Source organism: Oreochromis aureus, linkage group 12 (genome assembly GCF_013358895.1).
Source record: "Oreochromis aureus strain Israel breed Guangdong linkage group 12, ZZ_aureus, whole genome shotgun sequence".
NCBI lineage: Eukaryota > Metazoa > Chordata > Actinopteri > Cichliformes > Cichlidae > Oreochromis > Oreochromis aureus.
Genome location: NC_052953.1, coordinates 36,673,622 through 36,688,958, shown reverse-complemented (window position 1 = coordinate 36,688,958; position 15,337 = coordinate 36,673,622). Strand labels below are relative to the sequence as shown.

General features: G+C 46.0%; 1 protein-coding gene across 2 annotated transcripts in view; it reads right to left on the bottom strand.

The window, feature by feature from the left end:
- Nucleotides 1–15,337, bottom strand: part of apba1a (amyloid beta (A4) precursor protein-binding, family A, member 1a) — a 69,438-nt gene that overhangs the window by 14,957 nt on the left and 39,144 nt on the right. For both annotated transcript variants that reach the window (XM_039620394.1, XM_039620395.1), the window contains 6 exons: nt 14,377–14,463; nt 13,730–13,915; nt 13,471–13,650; nt 13,011–13,223; nt 3,972–4,091; nt 3,728–3,868 (listed from right to left, as the gene is read on the bottom strand). In XM_039620394.1, coding sequence (XP_039476328.1) covers nt 3,728–3,868; nt 3,972–4,091; nt 13,011–13,223; nt 13,471–13,650; nt 13,730–13,915; nt 14,377–14,463 — 927 coding nt within the window. The remainder of the gene's footprint in view (nt 1–3,727; nt 3,869–3,971; nt 4,092–13,010; nt 13,224–13,470; nt 13,651–13,729; nt 13,916–14,376; nt 14,464–15,337) is intronic.

The following is a 15,337-nucleotide window of genomic DNA, read 5'->3' as shown; positions in this document are numbered from 1 at the left end:
AGGATTCTGAGGAGTGTGCTGCCATCTCTACATCAAATGAAAACCAAGGAATGCAGCAATCACCATCCACAGAGGAGACATGGACATCTAAAGATGGTAATATAAAATGGTCACTATCACCACACCGAAGTCAAGGCAGGTTGTCATCTTCTAATGTCATCAAAATGACTCCTGGTCCTACAAGATTTGCCGTCACATGACTTGATGATATTCAATCAGCATTTCAGCTCTTCATATCCCCTCCAATAGAAAGGATCATACTGGACATGACTAACCTGGAAGGGAGGCGTGTACTTCAAGAGAAATGGAAGCCACTGGATCAGACTGACTTGCATGCTTATATTGGAATTCTGATATTAGCTGGAGGTCCAAGGGAGAAGCAACTGCAAGTCTATGGAATGAACAGAATGGAAGGCTAATCTTTCAAGCAACAATGTCTTTGGAGACATTTCTCAAGATATCTCGTGTGATCCGATTTGACAACTGTGAAATCAGAGCTGGTCGACATGAAAGAGACAAACTTGCTGCAATCAGAGATGTATGGGATAAATGGGTGGAAATTCTACCTTTGTTGTACAACCCTGGTCCCCACGTTACTGTTGATGAACTCCATTCAGGGGTTGCTGTCCTTTCCGACAGTATATGTCCAACAAGCCGACCAAGTATGGCATCAAAATATGGCCAGCCTGTGATGCAAAATCTAGCTATGCATGGAATATGCAAGTGTACACTGGAAAGCTACCTGGAGGAGCATCTGAGAAGAATCAGGGGATGTGTGTGGTGCTGCAGATGAGTGAAGGGCTGCAAGGGCATAACATCACCTGTGACAATTTCTTTACATCCTACTGGCTTGGAGAGGAACTTCAGAAGAGAAAGCTGACTATGTTGGGAACAATCAGAAGAAATAAGCCAGAACTTCCCAGTAAAATTCTGAAGATGCAGGGAAGATCTCTGCATTCCTCATTATTTGTTTTCACTCAGAAAGCACCAGTTGTTTCATACTGCCCAAAGAAAAACAAGAATGTTCTTGTCATGAGCACAATGCTTACACATGCATCTCTGAGCACAAGAGAAGACAAAAAACCACAAATGATAGACTACAACTCCACCAAAGGAAGAGTAGACAATCTTGACAAAGTCACAGCGACATACAGCTGCCAGCGCAAGACAGCTCGTTGGCCCTTGGTAATTTTCTACAATATTTTGGATGTGTCTGCTTACAATGCCTATGTCCTGTGGACTGAAATCAACCAACATTGGAATGCCGGCATATTGCACCGACGTCGGTTTTCCTGGAAGAACTGGGCAAAAGTCTTGTTTACTCCCAAGATCTAGAGGCGAGTCAGACAAGCTCAATCCCCAGCAGCAGCTGTCATTGAAAAGGTCAAGTGTGCACCATCCAACCAGTCTGCAGTGGATCCAGTGGATACAGGTGTAAAGAAACGGAAAAGATGCCAGGTCTGTCCCTCACGAGAGGACATTAAAACAAGCACTTTTTGTGAGAAATGCAAGAAATAAATCTGCAGAAAGCACACAGTTACATTCTGTCCATCATGTGGACAACACTGAAAATGTGGAACATTAAAAAACTGAGAAAATCAGGCAAGTTCAAAAGAAATGTGTTTGTAAAGAAGGAAAAACTTTTTGTAAATTGTTCTTAAAAATAGTTATGGAAATTCAAACTGCGTTGTATGTCTGTGTTCTAAATGTTTATCTAATGGAAAATAAAGTTGCTATTGTTTTATTGCAGTTTTTTGACAATTCTGAGTGGTCCAAATGACCCGTACTGTGTAATCAATGTGATTTTTTTTCAACATAATACAAGGGCTAGACTTCTTGATTTACATGGTCCATTGTCAAAAGATTTCAGGATTTTGGGATTTTTATTTTTATTTTATTTTATTACTTTATCTTTTGCTCTTTCAGTAAGTCACACTTTGTGCAGACTCCTAAATGGGGAAGTTACACTCTGTACTCCACGGGAAGCCTGCACGCAGCAGCTATTTTATCTCTTCCTGTATTTCTTCCTGTATGTGCTTTTAATAAAAGACTGCTTCTTTTTGCTGCAGCGGAGAGTCTCTCTGAGTCTCCCCGTGTACACGTTAACCTGTCTGAGCGTTTTATTCTGACCTGAGTTGCATAACAGGAAAACTCCTGACATCCATAATCACACAAAACAATAAAAACATAAAATTCAGTATCATCTGCAATGAATATAAAGACTTAGCTTTTAAAATAACTTTATTTAAAAATAACTTTTTAATATTTGGATATTTTTAGTTATTGGGTGGGCTATTTTAGAAAGTAAGTAAACATCTGGCCCTCAAAGCTGATGTGTTAGAAGCAAGGAAAATGGGTAGGTGCAAGGGGCTAAATGTGATGGATAGACGATTGGATGAGAGCAACTACAAAACTGCAGCCCCTTGTCTGTGTGTACATGCAGCTTACCTGGGGAACACCTGGCACCAGTATGCACTACGGGAAGAAGGCAAGCCAATGGCAGTATGATGCTTTGGGCAATGTTCTGCTGGGAAACCTTAAGTGCTGTCATCCATGTGAATGTTACCTTAACATGTAACATTAAGCACTGTTATAGATCATAGAAAGGGAATACCTTTTAATGGTATTCCCTCATGCCTGTGGCCTCTGAGACAAAGCAAAACTGGTTCAGGAATGAGCACAACAATGAGTCTGAGGTGTTCACTGGCTTCCAAATTCCCCGCATTTGACCCCAGTCAAGCATCTTTGGGAGGTGCTGGGAAAACCAGTCTGATGCATGGAGGCACCCACCTAGCAGCTTAAAGGACTTAAAGAATCTATTCACTTCAATTTTATTCAATTTTATTTTATTTATACAGTGCTGAATCACAACAACAGTCGAGGTGCTTTATATTGTAAGGTAGACCCTAAAATAACTTCCTTCCCACTGACAATGGGAAGGAAAAACTCCCTTTTAACAGGAAGAAACCTCCGGCAGCAGAGTCTGCCATGACTGGTTGTGGTGAGAGAAGGAAGTCAGAATTAAAGACATGCTGTGGCAGAGAGCCAGAGATTAATAACAAGTTATTATACAATGCAGAGTGGCGTATAACATCTTGGTGCCAGATACTTCATGGCTCAATGGGTGAGGGCTGTTTTGGTAGCAACAGGGGGACTAAAATAATATTAGGCAGGTTGTCATAATGTTATGCCTGATCAGTGTATATAAAGTGAACTGAAGTACTCTACCGTATAGATGTAAGTGCTTGAATAACCAGTTAATTTTACATGCATGCCGTTGGACCAGGAAGGAAGCAAAGAGTACCTGTAGGGTGGCTTTCGCTCAGGACGTAGAGCAGGTCACCTACTGATCGGAAGGTTGGTGGTTTGATCCCTCTGCATGCCAAGTATTCTTGGGCAAGACACTAACCCCAATTTGCTCTACGATGCATCCATCGGAGTATGAATGTGTGTGAATGTACTTAGAAAGCACTGAGTGTAGATAAAGTGCTTGTGTGATTGGGTGAATGAGGCATGTTATATAGAGCGCTTTGAGTACTCCGGGAGAGTAGAAAAGCGCTATATAAGAATCAGTCCATTTACCATAGTACCCAGAGGAAACCCACAAATGCACCAACCAGAAAGGCCTTAGGCACAATAGACTGTACTGTTTCACTTTTAATTGTTGTACACAAGCATCGAAAGATCCTGATTTCTTTGTTATGTATAATGTGATGCAATGTCTTACCTCTCCCACAGCACTGGACAGGATGTGGACAATTTTTTCATGTGGTGTGGCCACCACACTCTGGCTGTTGATCTCGATGATGCGGTGACCGACTCTGACCCCGCCCCGTTCGGCAATGCCCCCACGCATTAGGCTGCAAATCTGTTGAAGAGATGTCACTTTTTCTTTAAAAATAACAAATAAAAATCACTCAAGAAATGTAACAAAATTGCAGTTATCATGTAACAGAGCAGACACTACTCACAATGCCATTCTGGACACTGAAACCCAGCTGGTAGCGCAGGTCTGGCCGTCTGATGAGTACAGTTGTCACTGGGGGACATCTCACAATATTCAGCTTGACATGAGACTGGTTCTTCAGACCCTACATAAAAGAGAAGCAGGAAAGAGCAATTATTAGGATGAAATAAATTCAGCAGCAAATAATATGTGTATACATATTATACATAATATGCACACATACACACACACACACACACACATATATATATATGTGGTAGCAAGCGCTCTCTCCTATGCAGTGGTCACTGCAGGGCAGCTTAAATAATGGAAAAAAGGCAGATTTCAAGCATTCGACCCATACAGGACACTGTAGTTCAAGCTTCTCATTCACCCGGGCACCATCTTGGCTCAGTGTTTACTGTGTTTGCTTTGCAAGGGCCAACAGCAGACTTGGAGTGGTTTATGCCCCAGTGTCTAAATAAATGGTGTGGTCCACGCCACAAATTGAACGCTTATGTTCGATCACAAAACGCAGAGTCCTGCACTGGTAGTTTTACATATATACACACTTATATATATATATATATATATATATATATACATTATCTTTATTTTTACTGCTTTCTACATTGTAGATACAAACTGAAGACATCAAGTATTTGAAGCAAGATATATGGAATTATGTAGCAAAGAAATAATTAATAAATAATTCTAAATATGTTTTAGATTTTAGATTTCTGAAAGTAGCCCCCTTGTCAAGGTTCATTTGTGAATTTCTTGCCTTCTTAATGGGGCTGGGACCATCAGTTGTGTTGTGCAGAAGTCAGGTTGGTACACAGCTGACAGCCATATTTGACAACTGTTATAATTCATATTATGGGAAGAACCAATCAGCTAAGTAAAGAGAAACAACAGTCCATCATTACTTTAACCCTAGAACACTATCGCTGGGTGATTTACACCCAAGCAAATACATTTACATGATTTCTCTCTCCTGCAGCTGTTTGCGTGTCGAGGAGCCTGTGCCTTCACCAGGGAAGTCTCAAATGTCCCAGGAATGGGTGGACCAAAGACCAGCTTTCCAGAGTCATTATTTTGTTTTAGGAGTTTTTTTTTTTATTTTGTTAGACATGGCACAGTTGAAAGTAAAAGAAGACCACTCTAATTTGTCATGTGTTGTCATATTTTGATATATTTGATTACTTTTTATTGGTTATATTATATCGGGTAAAAATCACCCGGCATTAGTGATTGTGTTACTATTTATAGCGATAGTGTTCTAGGGTTAAGAACTGAAGGTCAGTCAGTCCTGAAAATTGCTAAAACTTTGAATGTGTCCCTGAGTGCAGTCACAAAAACCATCAAGCGCTACGTTAAAACTGTCTCCCATGTCTCAATGAACCTGGCACACCTGTTACCCTTCAGACGCTTTCTTCTGAAGCGTTCTTTAGGAGCTGCCCGACAGACGACTAGTGTTGGAGTACTGACTTTTCTGGAGTGCCTGTAAATCTGCCAGCCTGCCTACTGGAGCCTGTGGATTATTTTCGCTGGTGACTGTACATAGTTTTGTTTCCTCCCCAGGATTTTTGTCTCTCTGTTTCTCCGGGTCGCCTTGTTTGGTTTGTTTCCCTTCCGGAGGTTTTTGGCAAACAGTACCAAGCAAGCTCTCCAACTCTCTGTAAAGTCTCTTTTATGCTTTTCTCAGTTCGGGCAAGACCCTCCTAATTCTCCTGTTCCACTCAGATCGAGTGCGCTACCAGTGTGCGTCTTCCCATCTGTAAATCCCGGCACCACATTCCCATTCACATTTTATTGTATATACACTGTCCCTGAAAATTCATCCCCTTCACTGTAAATAAATTGTTTCACCGCAACTCTGTGCCTCCGTGTGTTCTGCTCTCTGAGTCCACCGGTATTTTTCATAACACTGCTGCTGAGTATACATTCATCCAAGTCACCAGCCTCAGAAATAACAAGTTAACAGCATGCCTACCACAGCATGCTGCAGCAACATGTCATCCCATCAGGTTTGCATTTAGTTGGACCATCATTTATTTTTCAACAGCACAATGACCCCAAACACACCTCCAGGCTGTGTAAGAGCTATTTGACCAAGAAGGAGAGAGATGGAGTGCTGCAGCAGATGGCCTGGCCTCCACAGTCACCTGACCTAAACCAAATGGAGATGGTTTGGGATGAGATGGAGCGTAGAGTGAAGGCAAAAGGGCAAACAAGTGCTCAGCATCTCTGGGAACTCCTTCAATACTGTTGGAAACCATTTCAGGTGCCGACTTCATGAAGCTCAGAGAGAGAGAATGGCAAGAGTGTGCAAAGCAGTAATCAAAGCAAAGGGTGGATATTTAGAAGAATCTAAAATATAAAACATGTTTGGAGTTATTTCACACTTTTTTGTTTACTAAATAATTCCATATGTGTTCATTCATAGTGTTGATGCCTTCAGTGAGAATCTACAATGTAAATATTAATGGGCTACATACTACATGCCTTCAGGTTGGCAGTAAAACCATCACAATGTCTGTGAGAAGTCTATGATCCCTGAAAAGGGTGAAGGCTGGCAGCAAAACTGCAGCCTATGACCCTGGAACATTATTTTTAAAACCTATGTGTGAAAGGTGTCAAGGTCCTGGGTCGGTTCGACCCAGCATTTTGAGTTCCTTAGGTTTTGGTTTATCTCTGCATTATGGATTAGTTCTTATTCTCGGGTGATGCTGTTTTGATTGTGATTGTATTCTGTTTCTTTAAGCTATCTGGTGATGATGATTATTTCTGGTTTGGGTTTCGTTATCTTGCCCTCATGTTTAGTTTAGGTTGCCTGTGCTTAGTCTTCTCTGTCTGTCCATGATGTCTTTATGCCTGCTTATGAGTCTGCGTCTGTGTCTCTGTCTGTCGTGTGCTTCCTGTTTTATTTTGTAGGTCTGCGTCCTATGTCAGTGCGTTCAGCTTTGTGCTCTCCCTGTCTCGTCAGTGTAATCAGCGTCAGCCGTGTCTCCCAGCTGTTTCCTCTTCGCTCCGTTCACCTCTTGTATTTAGTGTCTGTGTCTTCCCCTACTCGGTGTTGCGTCGTTAACGTCTTCTGCCCTCACTCCCTGTGTGTTCTGTTTGCCGTCATGCCAGTCTAGTGGTTTTCAGTATAGTTAGTTTTCTGTTCGGTAACTCCTGCAATAAAGCTGTTTGTTTGGAATTCACTTTCGCTTCCGTGAGTCCTGCATCTTGGGTCCTTCCTCTCTGCCTGCCTGCACACAGCCATGACAGAACGACGCGACCAGTACACGGACCCAGCGGACTCACGGTGGAAGCGCAGCTCCCGTTTTGACGGGACCCGGCTAGCGCTTGGAGGGCCTCCGTGCTGCCATTCCTCGCTAGCAGCCTACACTTCGGCCCGCTCATCTGCTTCCTCCCCTCGGACGCCCCGGTCTCGCAGAAAACGCTCCAGCCGGTCCCGGGAGGATCACTACGAGCCCGCAAGCAACCAGCTTACGCCGGCTCAGGCATTCTATAAGATGTTAGGGATTATTATCGTGCCACCCGACTCACCCAGCGTTTCCACATCACAGCAGGAGCAGCCTCAGCCGAGTCATGCCTCGTCACATTCTGCCAGCGCTGCTCCCTCTTCTACGAGTAAGCGGCGAACGCGCCGCCAGCACTCACCGCTCCAGCAGGAGCCTGGGACTCTTTTCGAACAACCGCCTAGGGTGAGTGACAAAGTCTTGCTACATTCGACTTCTGTGTCAAGGGATAAACACACTGTTTCCCCCAAGGCCGCTAACGCCGGCTTCATGAACTCTGGGACTCGTGTTTCTCCTGTTGGGGAAAATGAAAGTATCCGTTTTGAGAGTGATCGTTTTCCCGTTGAGTCAAAAGACTGTGCGTCTAAAGCTCCTTCGGACCCAGGAGTTAAGACTGGAGGTGTTTATCCTGGGGCTATGGCTGTTCAGTTAGCCGCCCGGCCCGAAGCTCAGTTAGCCGCCCGGCCCAAAGCTCAGTTAGCCGCCCGGCCCAAAGCTCAGTTAGCCGCCCGGCCCGAAGCTCAGTCATTCTCTCAATCACCAGTTCCACCTTTACCACAACCACCACTACAACCTGTTCTTCAGTCAGTTCAGTCTCGTCCTGTTCTCCAGTCTGTTCAGTCGAGTTCAGTGCACTCCCTTGTATTGCCAGCACCTCAGCCATTAGCACTGCCCGCTCCTCAGCCACCATCTCCACCCACTCAGTTTCAGGAGGAGGATAGCCCCACACCGACTTTTGCTGCTCCTCAAGACCTGGCTAAATCAGAGACTTTTACTCTTTCCGGGGCCTCCCCAGAGGTTAAATATCAGCATTCAGTTAACTCTGGCCCCCTGGACATAAAGAAGCCAGCTGAGGACTGCAAGCGGCAGTCACTGCCTGAGCAGAATCAATGCTCCGTGCAGCTGCAGTCTGCTGTGTGTTTGCCAGAGGCCCGTGTGCCTGCTGGTTCTGTTTTGTCCCTGCCAGAGGCCCGTGTGCCTGCTGGCTCTGTTTTGTCCCTGCCAGTGGCCCGTGAGCCTGCTGGTTCTGTTCTGTTCCTGCCAGAGGCCCGTGTGCCTGCTGGTTCTGTTTTGTCCCTGCCAGAGGCCTGTGTGCCTGCTGGTTCTGTTCTGCGCCTGCCAGAGGTCCCCGCACCTGCTGGTTCTGTCCTGTGTGTCCCAGGGGCCCCTGTGCCTACTGGTCCTGAGACAGTTCTCACTGGAGGGCCCGAGGAGCCCGTCCAGCCTCCTGCCTCGTCAGCTGGGGGGCCCGAGGAGCCCGTCCAGCCTCCTGCCTCGTCAGCTGGAGGGCCCGAGGAGCCCGTCCAGCCACTAGCTGCTCCATCAGCAGCCTCATCCACGCCTGCTGCAGCGCCTCCGTCTCTGGCTTCCACGCCGCAGCCTTCTGCAGCGCCTCCGTCTCCGGCTTCCACGCCGTCGCCAGCTGCAGCGCCTCCGTCTCCGGCTTCCACGCCGTCGCCAGCTGCAGCGCCTCCGTCTCCGGCTTCCACGCCGTCGCCAGCTGCAGCCTCAGAGTCGTCATCCTCGCCAGCTGCAGCCTCAGGGTCGTCATCCTCGCCAGCTGCAGCCTCCGAGGCTTCATCCTCGCCAGCTGCAGCCTCCGTGGCCTCATCCTCGCTGTCGTCTGGTCCAGCTTCCTCATCAGCTTCACCCACGCCGTCGTCTGGTCCAGCTTCCTCATCAGCTTCACTCACGCCGTCGTCTGGTCCAGCTTCCTCATCAGTTTCTTTAGCGTCGCCTGGTCCAGCTCCCGCACCAGCTGCCTCATCCTCGTCTGGTCCGGCTTCAGCACCTTCAGCCTCGCCGTCGCCCGGTCCGGCTTCAGCACCTTCAGCCTCGCCGTCGCCCGGTCCGGCTTCAGCACCTTCAGCCTCGCCGTCGCCCGGTCCGGCTTCAGCACCTTCAGCCTCGCCGTCGCCCGGTCCGGCTTCAGCATCATCAGCTTCATCTGATCCAGCCTTTGCTTCAGCCTCGCCTGGTCCAGTCTCCGCCTCGCCTGGTGCTGCGGGGGCCACGCAACCTTCAGGTCCCCAACTGCCGCCTCAACATCGTCGGTCATCTGCCAGGCCGCTTGTTGGGCATCTTCGCCGCTATGGACGACCTCCTGAACGTCTCCACTGCCTTCCGCGTGGCCGGCCTCCGGACTTGCATTGCCGCCGCCGCCGCTGCCGCGCGCACGGTCGGCCCCCTGAACTGCTTTCTCGCCGCCGCCGCCGTTGCCGCCCGCACGGTCGGCCCCCTGACCTGCTTTCTCGCCGCCGCCGTTGCCGCCCGCACGGTCGGCCCCCTGAACTGCTTTCTCTCCGCCGCCGTTGCCGTCCGCACGGTCGGCCCCCTGAACTGTCTCCTCGCCACTGCCTACTGCGTGGCTCGCCTTCGGACCTGCCCCGCTACCGCTGCTTTTCGCATGGTCGGCCTCCGGAACTGAACTGTTTTGGCCTCCGGCGCTGTCGGCCTCCGGGTCGGCCCCCTGAACTTGGCCATCTGGGCCTTTTGGACTCTGTCCCTCCGTCCTGGACCCCCACCGCCCGCCCTGGTCGGGTCGTTTTCTGCTTTTTGGTCGGTTTTTGTGTTTCTGTTGGGCTGTCTGGGGCCAGGCCTTGAGGGGGGGGTACTGTCACGGTCCTGGGTCGGTTCGACCCAGCATTTTGAGTTCCTTAGGTTTTGGTTTATCTCTGCATTATGGATTAGTTCTTATTCTCGGGTGATGCTGTTTTGATTGTGATTGTATTCTGTTTCTTTAAGCTATCTGGTGATGATGATTATTTCTGGTTTGGGTTTCGTTATCTTGCCCTCATGTTTAGTTTAGGTTGCCTGTGCTTAGTCTTCTCTGTCTGTCCATGATGTCTTTATGCCTGCTTATGAGTCTGCGTCTGTGTCTCTGTCTGTCGTGTGCTTCCTGTTTTATTTTGTAGGTCTGCGTCCTATGTCAGTGCGTTCAGCTTTGTGCTCTCCCTGTCTCGTCAGTGTAATCAGCGTCAGCCGTGTCTCCCAGCTGTTTCCTCTTCGCTCCGTTCACCTTTTGTATTTAGTGTCTGTGTCTTCCCCTACTCGGTGTCGCGTCGTTAACGTCTTCTGCCCTCACTCCCTGTGTGTTCTGTTTGCCGTCATGCCAGTCTAGTGGTTTTCAGTATAGTTAGTTTTCTGTTCGGTAACTCCTGCAATAAAGCTGTTTGTTTGGAATTCACTTTCGCTTCCGTGAGTCCTGCATCGTGGGTCCTTCCTCTCTGCCTGCCTGCACACAGCCATGACAAAAGGACCATGACACACTGGCCGCTTTTATTTCCTTTTTATTTATGACACACAGTGTTTTTGGTTTTGCAGCTTCTTCGTTGCACTCCACCACACTTCCCCACTTTCTGAACGGAAAAGGCTACAGGATCAGCCCAGCAGCTCTCCCAGAAAGGCAGGTGAGGGAGGAGGTGAAGGAGGTGGAAGGCCTACTGTTTTGGAGTAGGGTTTCCACCTGACACAGCCTCTCATTTCTCACTGAAAGTATCAAAATGCCACAGTTAATGCATGGGTCAGACAAAGCATCTCTCAGGTGGTCTACTCCAAAACAGCTGGGGTATAAATCATGGACAAAGCTTAGGTTTTCAAATAAATTAAAACCCTGTCTGAGTCTTCGGTTGATTAATAAGCTGGAGTGAAAGACTGCTGCCTCAACAACTTCTCCTCGGCCTGTGCTTTAAGGATTCTGACTATTCCTATGACTCAGCGGTGTTGATTCATTTAAATTAACATAATCATCCTGCTGTAACCCAGTTTCTGTAAGGCAGAGAATCAATTTGTTTATCAATTATTAATTTATGTACAGTGACTTAGAAGAGAAGGAGCTAGTGTTTAATAATCCCCATTTCGCTGTTTTACTCTTTGGTGAAGTGGTAGATACTATAGAGTTCCTTTTGTGTGATTTTTTTATGTTAGGTTTGTTTTTTGGTGGTCTGGGAGCTGACACAGTCTCTAAGAGGATGGGGTTTTGTGGACATAACAAGAGGAGAGAAGCTGCAAGAGGTGTGTAAGACTGGAACTCCTGGTCCCAAATGTGGATAGACACGTTTTAATAAATTTGATCAGATTTTTAGAAACGAGAGCTGCTCAGTCCAAAGTTGTATTGATGCTCTACCTTCAGCTGCACCGACTACAGGGGCCTTGATAGCTATAGGTTTTTCATAGGTGTGAAGCTGACTCTCCAATTCCGTGATCCTTGCCTCTAGAACTGTAAACAGGTTACATTTATTACAAATATAGTTATTACTAAATGAGGATGAAGAGTAACTAAACATCTGACACATTGACCAGGAAAGTGCAGCAGGGACCGGTGAAGAGGCTAATGCTGCAAGTAAGTTGGCTACAAGCTAAGCTAAGCTAGTGAGTCCCTAGCATCACAGTGACTGACTACTGTGAATGTATTTAGCAGGTAAGAAACACAACTAAACAAGTTCATCTGACCAATAAAACTGGGAGAGGACTTCAAAGAATCGAGAATCGAATCCAAAGAGCATCTTCAAGCACAAGATAAATCCCACTATTTGTAAAAATAAGCTATGCAAATCACTTGTTTCAACAGACTTCATTGCAGCGTTTTCGTGTCACCAGGTGTTAGACCCCTAAGTTCCAGGAAAGCTCTGAATGCTGTGAAGTTGTACTGGATACACCTCTGCCCCAAATTGGGGGTAGTTCCTCTGGACTGGCAGATGTGGAGATGGTTTCTCTTATATATGAAATGCTTACTCTAACTTCAGCAGATCACACTTCTTAGTTTTCCCATGAAGGCCTATGCCCTTCATACGGGAGAATGTGTCCATTTGTCAAAACTCAGTTCAGAAGGAGCAACTTCTGTCTAGTCCTGGGACAGTTGCACAACTGGTCTATACATGCTTTGTGGTCTTGGGGCAGACACATAATCATGTTCCTTGGAGTGTTCTGTGGGATGTGCTTTGGGAGCATAGATTATAAATCCTGTTGTTTCAGACTATTTGGTCCCTGTACAGCTGTAACATCAGCATGGTTGCTTTGCTAGAGGCAGACTCTTTCCTTGTGAATGCCAAGGTTGTCTTTTGTCACCAATTCTGTTCATAGTTTTAATGGAGAATATAATAAAGAGTAGCCAAGAAAGAGGAGATTTCTGGTTCTGTGGCTTCAGGATCTTACTTTTCTTTGTAAATGATGTGGTCCTGCTGGTCTTATCATTTGGTGACCTTCAGCTTATTTGCAGCCAAATTCAGTGCAGGGAGATGGGAATTAACACCTCCATTTTTGAGGCAATGATTCTCAGCAAGCAGTGGGTGGAGAACACTCTCAAGGTAGGGGATGGGTTGTTGTATCTCGTGGAATTACACATGAGTGGAGGAAGTGTGGAGATGGAGAGACTGAATGGTGCACAGAGTGCTGAGCATGAAGCCAAATTAGATTTTTGTATATTTACATTCTTATCTCAGCTATGTCTATGTGGGTATGAAACAAAATAATAAGAACACAAATACAAATGCTGGAAATGAGCCTCCACCAATGGGTGCACATACCATACATACCTTTATAATGCTTTGGCAGGTGGACAGTGGCAGTCCCACCAAACTGGTTCCATTGATTGACATGATCTGGTCTCCTATGTTCAGTCTACCAGACCTCTCAGCTGGCCCAGCATGCATCATGTTGGCAATAATGACTGTAGGTAGGATGGAGCCCCATCCACTCTCCACAATGACCACGCCCAGAATCTCCCCCTTAGCTTTCTCTATAAACACCTGTGGACACAGTAGGCAGTCGACAGGCAAAGAGAGACAAAATCAAATCATTTTAAATTACATTTCATTGGAATTCATTTTTTCTGAACTATCATGATAAAAGGATGCCATATTAATTTGTCTTTCTAATCTCTACTACATATTCAGCAGTACAGACATGTGATTATGCCAACCTGTGGATGGAAAGCAGAATAAAAAATACTGTTATGAAACCAGAAATGTTTGGAAATACATAAAGCCTTCTTACGTTTTTGCAGTTCTCAGATTTGGAGAAGTGTATGAGGTCATCATTGTACATGTCCTGAGTGTTCAGCAGGTCACTGTATTCCTTTTGGCTAAGGTCCTCAGGGTTAATGCCATTGGCCCGCAGGAATTCTTGATAGGCCACACTAAAGGCCTGTCCAATAGACTGGGCAATTAACTGGGCCTAGAGGACATGGCAGAGTTAGAAGATATTGGAAGAAAAAGTTTTCAAAGACATGACAGAAGTATGCTGTTGGACTCACATCCTCAGACTCAAACACATGGCAGATCATCTTATACTGGCGCTTGCTGTCTTGACTTGGCTCTGAGGTTTCCACGTTCTCCTCAGAATCAGTGCGAGGCATCCTGCGCCGGGCCATCAGAACCACTATGTTGCCAATGTCAGCAATGTAGGAGATAGTCCGCAAAGGGTGGTCCATCATAGTTTCCTTAAAGCCATAGAAACATTTACAGTCCTCCTCATGTGTACAAGATGCAGACTTTCTGCATTTGTTGCAAGTACTTTAGAATCTAACAATATATGTTAGCAATTAATCGCATTTAAACCCCATAAACAGTGTGTGTAGGGAAAGTGAAGGTTTACAAAAAATGTAAAAATGATAGATAAACGATATACATGAGCTTCTTGCTTTGTCCACTATTATGCATCACAGTAATATGAGGTGCCTGACTTGAAAAGCCAAACATGTCAACTGTTACTGTTGACAAAACAACCCCATCTTTGATTCATCTGTTCAGAGCACATTATTACCAATGATCTAACATACGGACCATTAATCCAATGTTAACACAGATGTTACCAGAACACTACACAAACTGCAGAATATGCAAAAAATTAAATGGTAATATAGAAGAAAGGGAAATGTGTGCCTAAAGTGTAAATGGGTACCTGAGAGTCAGCATTGAGCACTTTTATTCTCTGGGTAGAGATGAAAAGATCCACCTCTGTCATAGGCTGAGGATCACCCTCAGGTTCCTACACATATACACAAACATAGGCAGAAAGCAGTATTAGACACGGTGATAGGTCTCAAAACCAGTACAGCACGCGGGATTAGGCAAACATGACCAAGCATTTGCTAAAGTGGTCAGTAAAAACAGAGAAGTGCTATATAACTGCAAGTGCACTGCCTTAAGTTCTGGGGATAAACTGGTCACAAATTGGCTGTGTGCAGGCAGGAATAGGACCCAAACGCAAACTCACAGACAAAAACGTGAACTCAAAAGAACACAGCTTTATTGCTGAATGCAAACCAATACAAAACTAAACTGGGAAAATTCTAATAATAATACACTCTGGGAAACATGGAGAGCCATGAGGGACACGGAGCAACACGGAACTGAGGGAGACGCTGACATAAACACACACGAGAGACGTGGGAGCACACGGGGAACACAGCTGACACGAATAACCATAACAAGACAGGGGAAGCCAGACTGAACAGAGTGAACATGAAAACATGGGACCTTCACAATAAAAAAGGAAACATGATGCAGGAGTGGAGGAGAGGCAGACGAGAGGGAGCGAGGGAACACAAAAGGGAGAGCACAGACATGACGGGCTGGGGAAACATGGATAACATGAAGGAATAAAACACAAGGCGAAACAAAGCACAAGAACTCACACGATTAAATAAACAGTGACACACAGAGGGCAAAGACACAAGTGGAGCCTAAATGTACAAAGGTTAACATAGAATAAACTCAGGATACCACTAAGAATAATAGACCATAACACAACAGGCCATAAAAACACAAGGAACACAAAATGCTGGTTCAAAAGGACCCCGAACCATGACAAAAGTGAACAATCATTAACATGAATGTATTCATCGTTTTAGTTTCACACC